We start from the raw sequence: 16028 nt of genomic DNA on the forward strand, positions 1-16028 counted from the left end.
TTACCTGAAGATATGCATAGAAAATCATGAGCTCAATAGCCCCAGAACAAGTTCTAAGTCACAGTTTTTCAAAGTATTAAAAATAATCCCCGTTGCACTCTTTAGTCCAATTACATACTAGCACACAGCTATCGCCCAGATCAACCCCATCCCTCAGATCCGCCGGGCTTAGCGCTCCATGTGCTATCTAAAGATAAGCTTTGCATGTAATGCTAGATTCCAACTGACATAATTGTGCATGAATTGGAATCAGATTTTCAGCATTTCACGGTGCTAAGAGGTTAGCTTGTGTTTTCCCCTGCGAATGTGGCCCTGGTGGAAGAGCAGAGAGATGAAGGGAATGCACAGTGAAAAAGCCACAGAGAGACATAGAGAGGGGGGATCTGGATATAAAATGGGTATTAGGCTTGTCGACAGGCCCAGAGGTCATGGAAATGGAAGTATGTCGTTATGGCACCCCACGGGCACCCAAGACTGAGATACCGCAGCAGTTATTACCCAGCATGCAACTGGCAGGGCATCGATAACCACCCTGGCTTCTATCAGACAGCCCCAGCTGCTCCCATCAGCCTATTAGATGCCTGATTACTGATTGTAAATTCCAATGCAAGTCAAACCACAAAAAAAATGCCCTTTCCTCACTTTTTTTTCACTGATAGTATCTGATTTTTATTCACTGACTCAAAGGGCAAAGATGAAAGATACATATATCACAGTAAAAAGAATATAGATAATAAAAATAAACAGGATTTGCACAGAAAACAATGTGTGGCTGTGTTTCTTTTTGTTCTCTGCTTTAGTGAATTCTCAGTGTTTTTTCCCTCTGTGTATCATGTTTGCTCATTTTACACACAGGAAGTACAACACAGATACACTACTACTGCCTTCTACAAACAAAATGAGGAAGAAAAAACACACATCCACACACTTACAAACAGCTGTTGGACATGTGAGGAGGCGTGTGCTAGCTCTGGTAAGCCTGTGAGCACAACATGATTGCTGCATGTATCTTATCTGGGACGACTCCTCCCAAGGCTTTGTGCGTGCGTGTGTGTGTGTGTGTGTGTGTGTGTGTGTGTGTGTGTGTGTGTGTGTGTGTATATATATATAAATATATAGATATATATATATAGATATATGTGTGTGTGTGTGTGTGTGTGTGTGTGTGTCTGTGCTGTGTGTGTGTGTGTGTGTGTGTGTGTGTGTGTGTGTGTGTGTGTGTGTGTGTGTGTGTGAGAAAATCGCTCCAGTGTTCAGCCAAGCGTGCAGGCCTAATCTCGGCGCTCTTCCACCGGCTATCTGCTCTGTCCCCTGGGACAGTGAGCCTATCATCTAGCCCAGCGCTTTCACACAGGCCCTGGAGCTGATTAGTCTTCTACACACTCTGGACACAAATCCACACACCGCCAGTCTTGTGTGGTAAGTCATGGCTTTAGCCTCAAATAGTGCCATCAAATAGTGTTGGGTTTAAAATCAGATATCCTAGAGGGGGGTGTTTGGGAATGTGATGAGCAGCAGAGAATGACTAAGTATTGATGGTAAAATGAGTCCTGAGACTTTAAAAGCAACACTGTATATTTGATTGCATATTCTCACCACATGCTTGTTCTATATAACCTATTTACTTTGGAATCATGTTATATATGTTATATAACAGGGTCGTAGGATTCTGAGCCTGAAGACAGAACTCCTTTCTCTGCATGGTTTTCGTCAAAGATCTCTGGTTTACTCCCACTTCTACCCAACATGCTTTTCTCTGGACTGACTACGCAAGAAAACACCTGTGTGTGTGTGTGTATGTATGTGTGTGTGAGCATGTGTGTGTGTGTGTGTGTGTGTATGTGTGTGTCTCTGTGTGTTGTATCCCTCCCCTGTGTCCAGTGTTACAGTGTATCCACTATAGAGTTTACTGAGGGTTTAATTAATATACATTTAATTAACACAAACAATAACATGCTATGAATGTGTATCTCATGAAAAATGGAACACACAAGACCTGTTAGGTGGGTCCTAGTTTACGTTCCACTTTCCTAAAACTACAAGTTAGAGCTGCCAAATGGGGCAACAAAAATGTGTCCACACAATTTGTGGAAAGATCGTGAGTCTGAATCTTGATGTAGCCACACCCCAGAGTCCAGGAGAGCCTATTAGGTGTGTGGGGTTTCTGTGTTGTGGATGCCTGTGAGTACATGTTGGAATGTGGAAGAAGGCAAAATGTGCATTCCGATGTGTGTGTTGATGTGTCTGATGCTGTGTGATGCAATATGAGCAGCAGTTTAAAAATATACACTGGGTTTATATATCATGTGCCAGCACTCACCCCTTCTGGTAGGAAGCTGCTGTGTAATAGATGAGGGTTTGCTAGTCAGGGGGAATTGGTTAACTGACAATGCATCTAAATTGATAGATATAATAGATAATAGATATGCATCTAAATTGGTTGAATAATTACTGCAAATATTTGTTATGTTTAATAATAATGATTACCATTGCCAATCAGTTATTTACGATATGGCCTTAATTGTTACTATTAATTCTGCGGACAATATAATATGGATAACAATATAAATCTAAAACTCCTCACATATAAATATGCTCATAATCAACATTCTTACTATAAGACACACAATAAATATGACCCACTGCATTTTGGGGCAAACTGCAGATGAGCACAACTACAAGACAGCTGTGCTGCCATATTGACTATTAGCCCTAGTCTCCTAGCACTGAGCCCCAATGCTCCTATTTAAATCCACACGTATGTATTTGGTGAGGTTTAACAATAACACTGTGGTGCGAGGCAAAGCTCATTATCACCTGGGTAATTACCTGCCGTTCCGTCTGTGTGTTTACTTTAGTTCGGCGGAGCAGGTGTTAAAGATGTTTCGGCTGTTATTATGCCGGTTGATGATGTCTTTGGTGGAGACAGTGAGTTCTCCTGAGACACGCTTTTTCAACACAATATGCACACACACAGACACAAACATTGGCATGAGCCTGGCAAACAGCGGGGAGGAGGAGAATTCAACAAACACATGGCTTACTCATGTGATGTCGGAGCATAGAGCACGGCCCTTTGGCAGCAAGAAATGACTTCATTTTCGCTTGTATGTGTGTTGTGAGATACTTCTGCAGGAGAATAAAAAAAAAAGGCCCTGCCGAATTCCTGGGTTCATAAAACAATATATTATTTGGGCAACAATAACAGCAGAGAGACTTGATTACTTCAATCCTACATATGGTGGATAAGAGGCATTATTCCAGTATCATGTACTGCAACAAAACTAAATCTCTAGATTTGATATAAAGCGTTCATTTCACCTGGACAGGTGTTTAGTCAAAACAATATGTCCAATAAATCCAGCTCATGATACTTTCTTCTAACCTAGACGGAGCTGCTGGTTCTAACATTTGTTTTCCTTTTCTTTCTCCAGGTGTCTGCTCCAGTTTAACAACTCAGGTGTCCCCATCAATTAGCCCTGAATTTATACTTTCATTGAGAGTATGCGTCTAATATCTACACTGCCTCAGAAGAAAGACAGTTTTCACGACCGCCCAACAATCTGCTAAGTGAAAACACGTGTCCGAAGCTCAGGCCCTGCCTGTAAGGGGTCCTAGGTCCAATAGGAAGCAGGTGCTCCACTTTTTTTGCCACGTAATACCCCATTTAGCCCCAGGGCCAAAGGTTATGCAGCTAATAGCTGCCTGGTGCAGGGCGGGGAAGAGCCATGCACGAGGCCAGGCTAAAACATCTGGGACGTATTGCACATACTTGCAACATGTGCTTCAGGTTCAATTAAAATGAGGCCTTGGCACATTTATTCATCCTTTTTTTACTCTGAAACCTTCCTCCAGTAAAAAAGGGCCTCCCCTGACCTGACCTTAATATTTTACTATTTGAGCAAACAGAAGAAGTAATGAGAGTGCAGGGTCTTAGACTCACTTAGAGAGAGAGAGAGAGAGAGAGAGAGAGAGAGAGAGAGAGAGAGAGAGAGAGAGAGAGAGAGAGAGAGAGAAATGGAGAGAGAGAGAAAGAGAGAGAGAGAAATGGAGAGAGAGATAAATGGAGAGAGAAAGAAAGAAAGAAAGAAAGAAAGAAAGAAAGAAAGAAAGAAAGAAAGAAAGAAAGAAAATTCCACTTATATTTCGTTCACCCTTGAAACTACAGTGAACTTAACCAGTTTTGAAAGAATAGGACAGTGTCAGAGGAGTCATAATCAAGAGCACATAAGACAGGAGAGGGGAAGAGGGAAAGGGAAATGGGAGAAGAAATAAAGAAGAAAAATATCCCTTTTCAACTTTGTAGGCAGCTGAAACAAGACACTAGCAGTCTGAAGGAGAAAGAATAGTTGACATATGAGCACAGTGCGGTTTAGTACTGTATTTTTTGTAGTGTATGAGAGTTTCTAGAGGGTGCTTGGAGTCATAATGATCATAATCACAGATCCTCGATTTAATAACACTGCGATTTTCATGAAATATGAAACTAAACAGTAGGTTGGCATAAAGCTAAAACTTCAAAAGTGAAGTGGCTTTTGTGATCTAGTGCCCCGTGACTAACATGTGTTTGCTCTATAAGTCCGCCAAAGTAAATGAACACTGCCCAGGACACTATATTAGGGTAATTGTAATTGTAAGACAAACACGATGTAAGCCATCCAGACAAAACAAATGAAAATGTGGGAACAATCACCACATGCTGGCACAAGTTTAAGCCTAATTTGTTTCAACTTTAAACCAGGTTCACCTAATCATATATGACACAACTTGTATGTTTACCTAGGTCTGTCTGTCTGTCTGTCTGTCTGTCTGTCTGTCTGTCTGTCTATCTATCTATCTATCTATCTATCTATCTATCTATCTACCTATCTATCTATCTATCTATCTATCTATCTATCTATCTATCTATCTATCTATCCTCTCAGATGAGGCTTTACCTTATGTTCTTCACCTTCCTCCTTTCTGACTTTCTAAGAAAGTCAGATCTTTGAATTCATTGGTGACACACACTTACTGAACACTTACTGTAACAATTGGTTATGAAATAGCGTAAGCATAAACAATACATATTGCTGCCATTACAGTTGTGTGTACAATTAAAACACAATCTTCACCTACAATTACCATTTAAAGAACATTTCACTGTTTGTTGCAAATCACAATTCACAGCTGACTCTAACCCATGTGTCATGAAACTTCAATAAACAGACCCTCTATTATATTGACCCATTTACACACAAAGGACTCAACAGCATGAATATTTTGTATATAACAAAGTATCTTAATTTACCCACTTAATGTGGTTATCTTTCAAGCTTCCAAATTCCCTTCCCCACTACAAGTATTAGCTCGGTCTTCCCATGCATTCTGTCTGCTATTAATTACCTTTCAATGGCCCCAAGATATATCAGAAGCTCAAGAAGCTCAACACTGGGACTTTCAAATCAGGTTTATTTATGGTTGATTCGTTTACCTTTATTCTGGGCTTAAAGAAACATCTTAGTGGTTCCTTGGGCCGTTTGCACTCTGCAGTATGAACTGAAAACCCACTGCTGTCAACTTTAGCTATTTGCAATGCTGTCGAAATGTCAAAGCTCAGCAAGAGAAAACTTTTATGAACTGAACCTTAAGCATAAAAAAGAACTTTCATCTGAACTGAAAATAAATGTGAAGATTTTTTTCTTTTTTTATGCAATTACAAGGTAAATATTTGAAAATGAAACACTGTCAAAGACATCTTGAGAGCCGTATGAATGCACTAATATTTTGTTTAGCCAGTCACCTAACCGTGAATCTGCACCAGACCGCAAACTGTATGTCCCTGTGAGTGATAATTACCTTGTCATCTCTGTCAAAGTCCTCATCCTCACCCTCCAGCAAATCCTCCACTGCTTGCTGATGAGCGTGAAAAAAAGAGAGAAACAAATGAGAATCAATTTCATGTGCACAATAACCAGCATTACTACATCCATAAAGAAAGCTATTCTTTGGGAGAGAAAGTAAAGCGTTGGACCATCACCTTAATTTCTAAGCCCATTACCCATATCCTCTTGACCATGAGGTTAAAGCTTCACTTGAACCTTCAGTTTGGACACAGTGGTAAAATACACGCTTCAGTGAACCAAGACCACAAAACAAGTAAAATGTCCTCCAACCCCTTTAACCAAACTTACAGCCACTTCATTCTCATTCTTCATTCTAAAAGACACACAATAAAGTAGGAAAGTGATGGACAGGAACGTCAATAAGATGCATCTTTATAATCTAAAAAAATGAATGTAAGCAGAATTGTAGTTGTGCTTGGCATCCACAAAAACCCAAGGTGAACTAATATTATCCAGGCTACAGAGGTTAATTATGCTCTCCTGTTTAAGCACTCCAGAACAGCCAGATGTGTTGTACAGCCAGATGTGCAGCACTAAATATCTTTCCACACTGTATAATATCTGTTGTAAGAAACTGGACATGAAGGACCTTGAAAAAGTTTTATTCATTGAGGTTTCATTCCTAACTATTCAGTTAATTTAAGTGTCAACTAAGCTTTGTTCTGTTATGCTGACAAGCTTCCGGAAAAAATCAGGATGTCATTGAATAAATCCTGTTCTCCTGTAAATACCTATTTTACTCTGTAATAAACACACAGGCCTGCATTGTAGAGAGATTTCTAAATGACAGTAAAAAAATAAGCTGTAGTGGAGCTCACAACCAGGAACCATTTATTTGTTGAAAAGGAAATATTTGGACACAATATTATTTTCCAAACCAGTATCATTCTTCCATTCATCAGAATATAAAAAAAGGATGTCCCAAGAGCAAAACACATCTTTTACTAAGCAGCTATAAAAGTGTATTCTCTTTGAATTTTTCCAAGTAAGTTGTGCAACCTTTGTTCTTGTACAGTTAAGTTCAAATTTTGCATTCCCATGGGTTTGAGCTTAAAAAGGAAAAACAGAAAGAGCTTTTTGTTATGACCGGCTCCTGACCCGAGCTGAATGTACTAAATGACACTTGGCAGACTTTTTACAGAAAAGTCAAGACAAATTGCCTGTGTTGGTAAAGGAACCTGCTTAGGACAGAGATATCAGGTAGTCTGGAGAGCAGAAATATTTAACCACTGAGAGGATCCAAAAGCTGCATGGAGAATATAAATAAAGTCTATGGAATAACAGTTACTATGGATTATGGAATGATCAATCTAACTAACTGGTAAATTTTATTTATTTTGTAATTCTCTCTCTTAAATATTCAGGAACACGTATAGATGTTTTGTAAAAGACCATAAAGTACCACAAAACGTCCAAATAATTCCTAGAACCAAGAATAATAATAATAAAAAAAAATCTATGTGAAATTATAATGTATAATGTATTTTTACAATAAAATAACCCATATTGTGATCAAATACAGCATTAATGACTTTGAAAAAATGAAAAAATAAATACTGTCTGGAATGATAATGTAGGTGGATTGATTATTCACACACATCCTATTGCAATTTACCAAGCTGGAGAAGCCAGTACAGAGGTGCAGGCAAAATATCAGGCAGTGTAGCTGGCAGACATATAAAGAGTTTATCTCGGTCAATTGAAAACACTCCATCAAGCATGTGTGGCCCCTGGGAGCCCGAAAAGAGTCCGTATCACATGCCTATTTTCATTGCCGGAGGAGGGTACATGCACAGATCGTTATTTCTCTTCTTGGGGCTCGTCTTGTCAATCACACATCAAAAGCTTCAAGGTCATGTGTAGGCTATTTACATAAGGCAATTTCTAAAAATACCCCCTTTCTTACCCCACCCCCAAAAGTATCGAGAACAGCAATTTCTTTTTATAATTTTTTTTTAATTTCCACATCGCATAAATGAGTTTTCTGTGACATCCAAAAATTGTTACTTAGCAAACAATAGCTTTTGTTCTTTTGTCTTGGCTAAAAGGCAGAGTGCATGCTGCCATAAGCCTCTTATGTAAATGCTGCTAGAGGCAGAAACAAAAGGAGGGTTCAGGAGAGATAGAGGAATTGCTAGGAGTGAACTGATGATGCTTTGTGCTAAAGGGTGCACAAATCTACCAGAGTAATGTGGTTTCAATAGCAGGGTTAAGTAGAGGCTAGTCTCGATTATTTGAGAGAAGAAGACAATCAATCATGCTGTGCAAATTGAGCATTTAGCAATCAATGAAGAGGAGAAAAAGCATTTTTGAGGGAAAAAAAACAAGGTCATGAATCAGTCAGAGTGGGTCTTTTACTGACAGTCAAAAAGAGAGTGAGAGAAAGAGAGAGAGTGCAAGATTCTCTGCAGTCTGGCTTTTCAGCTAGCACTGGCACCATCCCCAGCCCTGCTTGGTGACATCCATCTTGGCGGGTTAATGCACTTTTTCTCTCCTCCACTATCAGCAAAGGAAGAACTGTGCTATCTGTGCTTTTAATTCTAACCTTCACCATGACAGGTGTGCCGGGAATAGACGCCCAAGCCAGACAACCCATCCGACATGAAGATATATACTTTCATTTTTTGCCCCCATCCCCGCTCCCCTCCTCTTGCTCCTCTTTGAAATGGAAGACATCTCTAGCGTCTCCAGCTGCTCGGGGCATGGTCCTGCTTTGTATGCGGCGTGTGGATCAGGGGGACCCGGGAGAGCCCAGGCCTGGAAGGCTGATAAGGACTCTCGCCGGAGCACCTCCAGCCCAAACAGCCTCTTCACAGGCTGTCAGAGCGCTGCTGGTCAAAGGGAGGGCTTGTGCTCATGCCAATGTTGGCTGACTCTGACTTGACCCTTGCAGAGGCTGAAGTCAAAGACTGGTGCTACTGGCAAAAAGAGGCAGATTGAGAGGAGAGGAGCACTAATTGGTCAATGTATTGATTTAGTAAAAGAATAAACATTGTTTTTGCTAATCAGACTCGGTTGTGTAACACAGTTATGTATATTAAGAGAGCTAAATAGGCTAAGTAGTCAGAGGTCAGACTCAGTGCTGTTCTGTGCGGCAGAGACACTTTGTCTCTTCAGGGCTGAGCTTTACAAAGCATACACACTTATCACAGGACTGCTGGGTTTAACGCTGCAATTCTGAAATATGCCAGGGTCATGCGGTCCCACAGGTAAAAACCCTCATCATAGCTTTTCATTCCATGGCTTACATTCTACTCTAATCTGTAGCACGGTGTAGACCCTGAGGATACCTTAAAAACACAGCCAGTGTTCTGTAAACAAAACCCTGCCAGCAAGAAACACAGCTGCATCAACAACAACAGCAGAAGCCATGACAAAGATGTGTAGATCATCCACATTGTTAGCAAAATCTCAGGTACAAAAGTTCACAGGGATGAAGTGTGGGGAGCTGCCAAAGTCGCTTCTCAGCTCGCTTCAAACCTTGTCTGTGAACAACTCGGGAGCCACACTGGCACGGGGGAAATCAGCGGGGCAACAAACGCTGCCAGTTCAAAGTGACGTGACCTTTTGATTTTGTCACCTGTCAGGGGCTGGCACGGAGGAGCAGAGATATGTCTGCCAGGCGCACGAGATTCGACGTCTTGCTGGCGGGAGTGCATCGCTGGAAGAGGTGGTGGCACTGAGGTGGATTAAAGGCCTGAAAAACCTCTCCCCATCTCTTCCTCATCTTCCTCCTCCTCCTCCTCTCTCGGCCCTGCCATCACACACCCCTTGTTTTGCGTGCCATCCCAATCGACTCAGCCCACATCCAGAGCACCAGGCTGAAAGAAGAGTTAGCATGGAGCACGACTGAGAGACAGGCTCTCATTTAGTTTCCCTTTATATTTCACTGTGCAGTGATTGACACTGAAGGTGGGCTTGACAGGCTCCACATTTCCCCCCAGAGCAACCCACCTGTACCAGAAGACGGTAAAGGAAAAACACAGCCTATCCTTTATTCATGAAGCTCCATCCAAGCGGTTTGTTTTTTAAATTACACACAATGGAAAAAAAAACAGACAAAGCATTGCTCAAACCAGACAAAACGGAAGAGAGGGAAACTTTATTCAAGTATCTGTTTACCTGTAAACATGTTCAAAAAGTGTATCTTCTTACTGAGTGCTTCAGTAAAAATACACTTGGTTCAAATCATGACCACATTTGGCTTTACCTCAAACAATGCAATACATACAGTATGATATAAAAGCAATAGGTGTCTTTTATTGTGCTGCTCTTTGACTGGCCACATGAGATGATGGCAGCTTGTTCCACATTGACATCAGACGAGAAGTTGGACAGGGTGATGAATCAATGACAGGTTTCTCCCTGAGATCAAGCCTCAGGGGAGACACTGAAGCTTCAGGTCTTCCAGCTGACTGTCTACATCACAGCGTTTAAAACAATGCACAATAGACAGCAGCAAAGACAGCAGTAGTTGGCAGCAAAGTCACTTTCAGTGGGGTGTGTAGTATTTATCACATGGAAATATGGTTTTAAAATAAGAACAACAAAAAATTATTCCATCTACAACAGTCAGACTATGTCTTGAATATCTTTGTCACAGTGTTTAGGTATATGCAAATATGCAAGTCCTTTGTTTCAAAATGACTTACAAAAGTGTGAGAAAGATGATGGCATCTACCACGTACCTCTATACACGCTTCATTTCAGCGACATGAAAAACAGCCAGAAATGAGACACAAAAGAGAGACAAAAGCACGAGGAGTGCATTATCCTTGCCCTCAAACCACTGACAAGGTTACTGAGAAGTACCTTAAAATGCTTAATTGCATACAGGCTGGTGAAAGAGATGTCACTATGTTTCTCCAGCTCTGGCAGAATTTGCTATAATTAACACCTTTGAAACATCTGGTAAAGTGTTTTCCGGGCCAGTGGATTCAGCAGCGTGGGTCTTTCAGGGCCCGCCACGGGCCCTGCTCCTCTCAATTCCAACTGAGCTGTCCAACGCTTGACTGAGCCCAAGTGGTCGTTATGGAGCCCCACCAAAACCTTCCAGAGCTCCAAACAAACTGAACTGGAAGCTGGGGGTGGAGGGGAGGTCAGTGAAGGCACTGAGATCACCGGCTCTCTACAGGAAATGGGCCAGACACTGACAGGTAATGTCAGCCTGGATTGGGTTGCCAAATTGTGGCTTTCCGACCTGTAAGGCGAGGACAATTCCAACCATCACCAGTAGGTGTCTCCTTAATATCCACGGTAATATAAGGAGAAATAATAAGGTATAGAAAAAATTCTGGCTTTCATAATGTTTGTTATAGACCAACAGAGTTGATTTACATTTGTTCTTGAATAATTCCTGATGATTGACAGACCTGGTCCATTTTTGTTCTGATGATCGACAGGATCGGTTCAGAAGTCATGATCTGTCTGACTTGAATCCAAAGGTGGTGGCACCCCCTCTGAACCCCTAATTCATCCTCATAATATCCATTCACTGTGCCTTGGAAATTCCTCTCTAAGGAACCAAAGGGGCCTATTTATACAGTTCTCAGACCCACTAAACATCTTCCATTTGGAAACACCAGTTTGAGAGTATACTCTGGTGTTCAGAGCATAGCCTTCCCAGATGGTAAAAAGAGCTTTTAACAATAACAGGCTCTGACAGAGAGGTCAGGTAATTGGTGGAGGGGTGGCATGGAGAGCACAGGGAAAGAATACGAGAGTCAGGGGTCAGCTGACTACAGGTTAAGAGTTGAGCTAGCATGTCAACCCTTGAGGTAACAACCCACTTCAATTAAATGACAGCTGAAAGTGGGAGTTTTGTTATTTTCAGAATATATTGTGGTTATATATGATAAAAACTTTGTCTGATTCTGCATATTCGGATTCTTCTTCTTGGCATACGGCTGAGTGCTCATGTCTTTCTGAAGAGAATGACCCTTTTACAGGCTTTTGAAAAATCATAACTTTCCAAATGTTGACATTTGGCGAAGGGCAACGGTTTAATTTTACATGTTGTTTAAAACGACTGGCATTGGTTAGGTCTTTCCTTCTTTCTCTTTCCTGATTGTGTCAGAGCCATGACTTTGGTTTCATGAAGCGGAAACCACACAGAGGAAACCACATAACTAGAAGTTAATTCCACGGTGCATTTATAAGTCTAGGAAAAGCTGTTGAACACAAAAATTGAGAACCCCATATATACATGAGAAATGATGTTCCTTTACCTACTTGCATTGCGTTTGTGTTTTCATGTTTATTTCTTCATAACCACATTTTTAATAGCCTGTATTTATTGCAACACGGGCATATTACAGTGATACTTGAATCAGCTAAAGAAACTCACACACAAACAAAACAGCAGGGGGGTGGTCGTAAAATACTGCGAAAAAGATTTACACAGCATGCATCAACAGCCCTTCTAAATTAAGAATTATCTGGTAGGCTGACTAATTCAAAGATGCAATAGGTTTTCCATAAAGTTTGAACGATATGAAGAGTTCCCAGTGGTAAGAAGCAGAGAATGCAGTGAGGGGATAAGTGATGAAGTCTTATGGCAGTTGGTTGACTGAGAAAATGTTTCTCACCTATGCAGTCATCAGATATGAGAACATGCCATCTAGCCGCCGGCACGCAACTGTCACACGAAACATACACATTCGACTCACTGTAACTTTCAATATGAGTGCATTCTCATTCATATTCATGTTGTGGGATATAATATCCCACCCAGGCGCTTATACAGACATATCTGGATATCACAGAATCCTATCAGTAAGCCTCACAGGCTGGGCAGCTCTTTAACTCTCAGTGAGAGGCAGGCTGGCCGCTGAGTCGTAGCAGCCTGCACTTATGTGTCAGTGGGTTTAGCCGTGAGTTAGACAGAGCGTTATTTGAAATTATATCCTGCCAACCTCCAGGAGCCTGGCACTGCTACTTAAGTGACAAAAACATGAATGACAAAGTTTTACTAGGGGAATATTTTGAAAGCTTGTCGTTTAACTACAGTATGCTCAAAACTGGTAATATAGCTGCATCACCGGCAAATAACAACATAGAGGTGAAATCCTGCACAGAAAAATATATAACTGATATCAATATAGTTAAGGGCTATCAAACGTCAAAAGTTTAAGGGCTATTGATAACATATCAGTTCAGACAAATGTATAGTAAATGTTGTCCAAATGTCAGAAAGCTTTAGAATTTAAAAAAATGACATTCTTTAAAATGACATTCTTTAAAATGACATTCTTTAAATTTTATGACATTCTTTAAATTGAAACAGACTTGCAGTATTGATCATGCTTTTACTCCTTTGTACAAACTCTCACAATTTATTCTTTCCTTTGAAACATGCATATAGATGAGGCCGATTTGACTTCAAATTGATTGTCTGACATTTATATTGATTTATTGCGCTGAAATTAAAATAAAAGGGGAGAAAAAGAAATTTAGAAATGAATTTAACTATTTTTCAAAAATGTTATGTTTCATTCAAGCTGTTGCTGGTGATGTACACTGCATGGTTAAAATGTAAAAAATTGAAAGAAATGCCAAATAGAAGTAAGTTCTCAATTGAATTGAAATAAAATGAATTGAAAATACACACACACACACACACACACACACACACACACACACACACACACACACACACACACACACACACACAAACACACAAAGACAAGCCCCATGTTCAAAATCCAAAAAAACCCACTTCAGTTCCTTCCCCTGGAGTTTATAATAAAGTAACTTCCTTTTCTAAATGACTGCAAGAGAGAAAGTGGCCAAGCTCATCAGTGGGTTTCAGTTTAATGAAAAGCAGACCCCATGTGTATGTGCTTGTGTGTGTTTGTTTATTATGTCAGTGAGTGGAACTCTCTCGCTCTTGCCAGCCCCACGAGAAGCTCATCTGCTGTGGTTACAGTCGTCAAAATGCAGAACAATAGAGTGTAAGAAAGACTGAAGTCTCACGGGGCCGCAGCTTTCACTTTCTTCATGCGTTTTATATCCGCAGGTCCCAAAGGTATAACCCTTGACCCATCACCTGGTTTTGAAACCTTGACTCTTGATCCAGATTAGTTTACAGTTACCAGAAACACAGAACAGCACATTGTATAAATGTGTGGAATAAATAATGACACGCTTAACAGTCAACACCAAACTGACAGCACAAGCAAACAGGTCAACAGGTATTAAGCAGAACTCTGTGTGTATTTCCTGACTTACAAATATAGTCTTTACCTTCAAGTCTTTTTTTTTAAGCATTAGGACAAATTAAAGCAAGCGTAGATAAATGTATAGATGAAGTGAAAGATAGGTAAAATATATAGAGGAGATTTCTGGTTTTGGTTTCAAAGTTTTTTGCAAGCAATGTCGCCATCTACAGGAAAAAAAAACAGACCAGTCATGTCTTGTATGATCTGATCTCTCCTTCCACTGCACACTGTTTTTTTTTTGTTTTTTTTTTTACTTTCGCTCATTTTGACTCCACTCATAAGTCAAAAAGAACAATAAAGGGGATTTAAAGAAAAACAATATATATTATAATATATTCAGGACATGCAGAAAATATAGTTCTTATATCTGATCTGGCATATTTCTTCAAGGTGAAATTATTTAATCTAATTTGTATGGAAAGGATCATGGTAAAAAAATATTTTGGGGTATTTTGGGGGGGAAAAAAGAAGAATAATTTTAACAAGTGATATTTTTCTATGCAAATACTGCTGAATAATTAAATAAAATATACACCACAGAACATCACTACTCAGCAGTTATTAAAATCATTTTCTTACTATAAAACAATTTGAGAATTGGTATTGATTGGATTTTTAAAATGATCAATTAAATCACATTTGTTTAATTAAAAACAATTAAAATTGTTTCAAAAATGATGTATCTGATTATTTTAAATATTTGAAATCTGAACCAAAATATTTGAACAAAATATTCTTGAAGTTGCTGCAATTTATATCACTGTGTTCATTATTATATAGAATACGGTCAAAAATTAATAAAAAATAATACCCATTCAATATTATTTTTTTAAATGTAAAATATACAATATTCATAATTCAAGCCAATTTAAACAAGATTGTATAATCTATGTAATTGAAGTGAAGTCTAAAAATAATATTAGGACATTAGACAGAAATATACTACACTGTCTTTCTACATAAAATTTCTCTAGCATTTACAATGAATATATTGCTCTATATTTTAGAAAGAATTGAATTCATATAATTTTCATAATTTATAAGTGCATATTCATATTTATAGATTTGAGCATTTATATGTATCAATTTTAGTATAAATGTTCAATATTCAATACTAGTATGATTCAATATCCCAAAGTAATTTTTTTTATACTTGAGATTTTTACTGTAATTTCAGGAAAAAGAAGGTGCTTCGATAAAAGGTTGAGACGCCGCTGACGACAATGCAGGTTCACTCACCACGTCTCCCTGTCTGTTGTCCTTTCCCGAAGCGATGAGGACATAATTCCAAGCTAGCAGGAGCAGCAGAGCCAGTGGGATCATGTAGAGCTCAAAGTTCCACACCACCACTATGTAGAGCTGTCAAGATGGACAGAGAGATGAAGAGAGAAAGAAAAGAACAGACGTGAAAGAGCAGAAGAGTGGAAAGGACACGCTGGACATTTCTCTAATTCTGCACATCATTTCATTTTCTCATTACAGAGTAGGAATTATTCATTAATTTTTTTCCTAATAGGAAAAATCACTTAATTGGAGTTACATTTAACTGTACAACTTTAATTGTATTATTTTAATATTATGTTTGAAATGTAATAAAATAATATTCGATATGTTTCAGTCTATTCTTCATTTCATTGTAGTCAGAGGTTACGAAAGATCAGGAGTCTATACTGGGAGCACTGTGTGTGAGACGTGAATGCACCCATGGTAGTCGGATTCATATACAGACACACATTCACACCAAGGGCTAATTTATCAAAGCAAGTCTACCTAGAGACATGCTTTTGGGAGGTGTGAGGAAACTGGAGAACCCTGAGGAAACCTGTGAAACACCACATACAGTAGACAGTAACCTGAACCAGGGACCCCGGAGCTGTGAGTGAGAACCACACTGTGAGTCGTCATCTAATGCACCACGGTGTGT

General features: G+C 39.6%; 1 protein-coding gene and 1 long non-coding RNA gene across 8 annotated transcripts in view; one reads left to right on the plus strand and one right to left on the minus strand.

Moving 5' to 3' along the window:
• The window catches only part of mctp1a (multiple C2 domains, transmembrane 1a), a 138768-nt gene that overhangs the window by 20573 nt on the left and 102167 nt on the right, over positions 1-16028 (minus strand). For all 7 annotated transcript variants that reach the window (XM_047818073.1, XM_027145755.2, XM_047818069.1 and 4 more), the window contains 2 exons: positions 15344-15463; positions 5839-5895 (listed from right to left, as the gene is read on the minus strand). In XM_047818073.1, the coding sequence (XP_047674029.1) occupies positions 5839-5895; positions 15344-15463 (177 nt within the window). The remainder of the gene's footprint in view (positions 1-5838; positions 5896-15343; positions 15464-16028) is intronic.
• LOC125145424 lies at positions 1212-4001 on the plus strand. The gene is made up of 3 exons (XR_007143794.1): positions 1212-1419; positions 1658-1783; positions 3435-4001. It is a non-coding gene; the product is annotated as an uncharacterized LOC125145424 (long non-coding RNA).

Source organism: Tachysurus fulvidraco, chromosome 9 (genome assembly GCF_022655615.1).
Source record: "Tachysurus fulvidraco isolate hzauxx_2018 chromosome 9, HZAU_PFXX_2.0, whole genome shotgun sequence".
Classification (NCBI taxonomy): domain Eukaryota; kingdom Metazoa; phylum Chordata; class Actinopteri; order Siluriformes; family Bagridae; genus Tachysurus; species Tachysurus fulvidraco.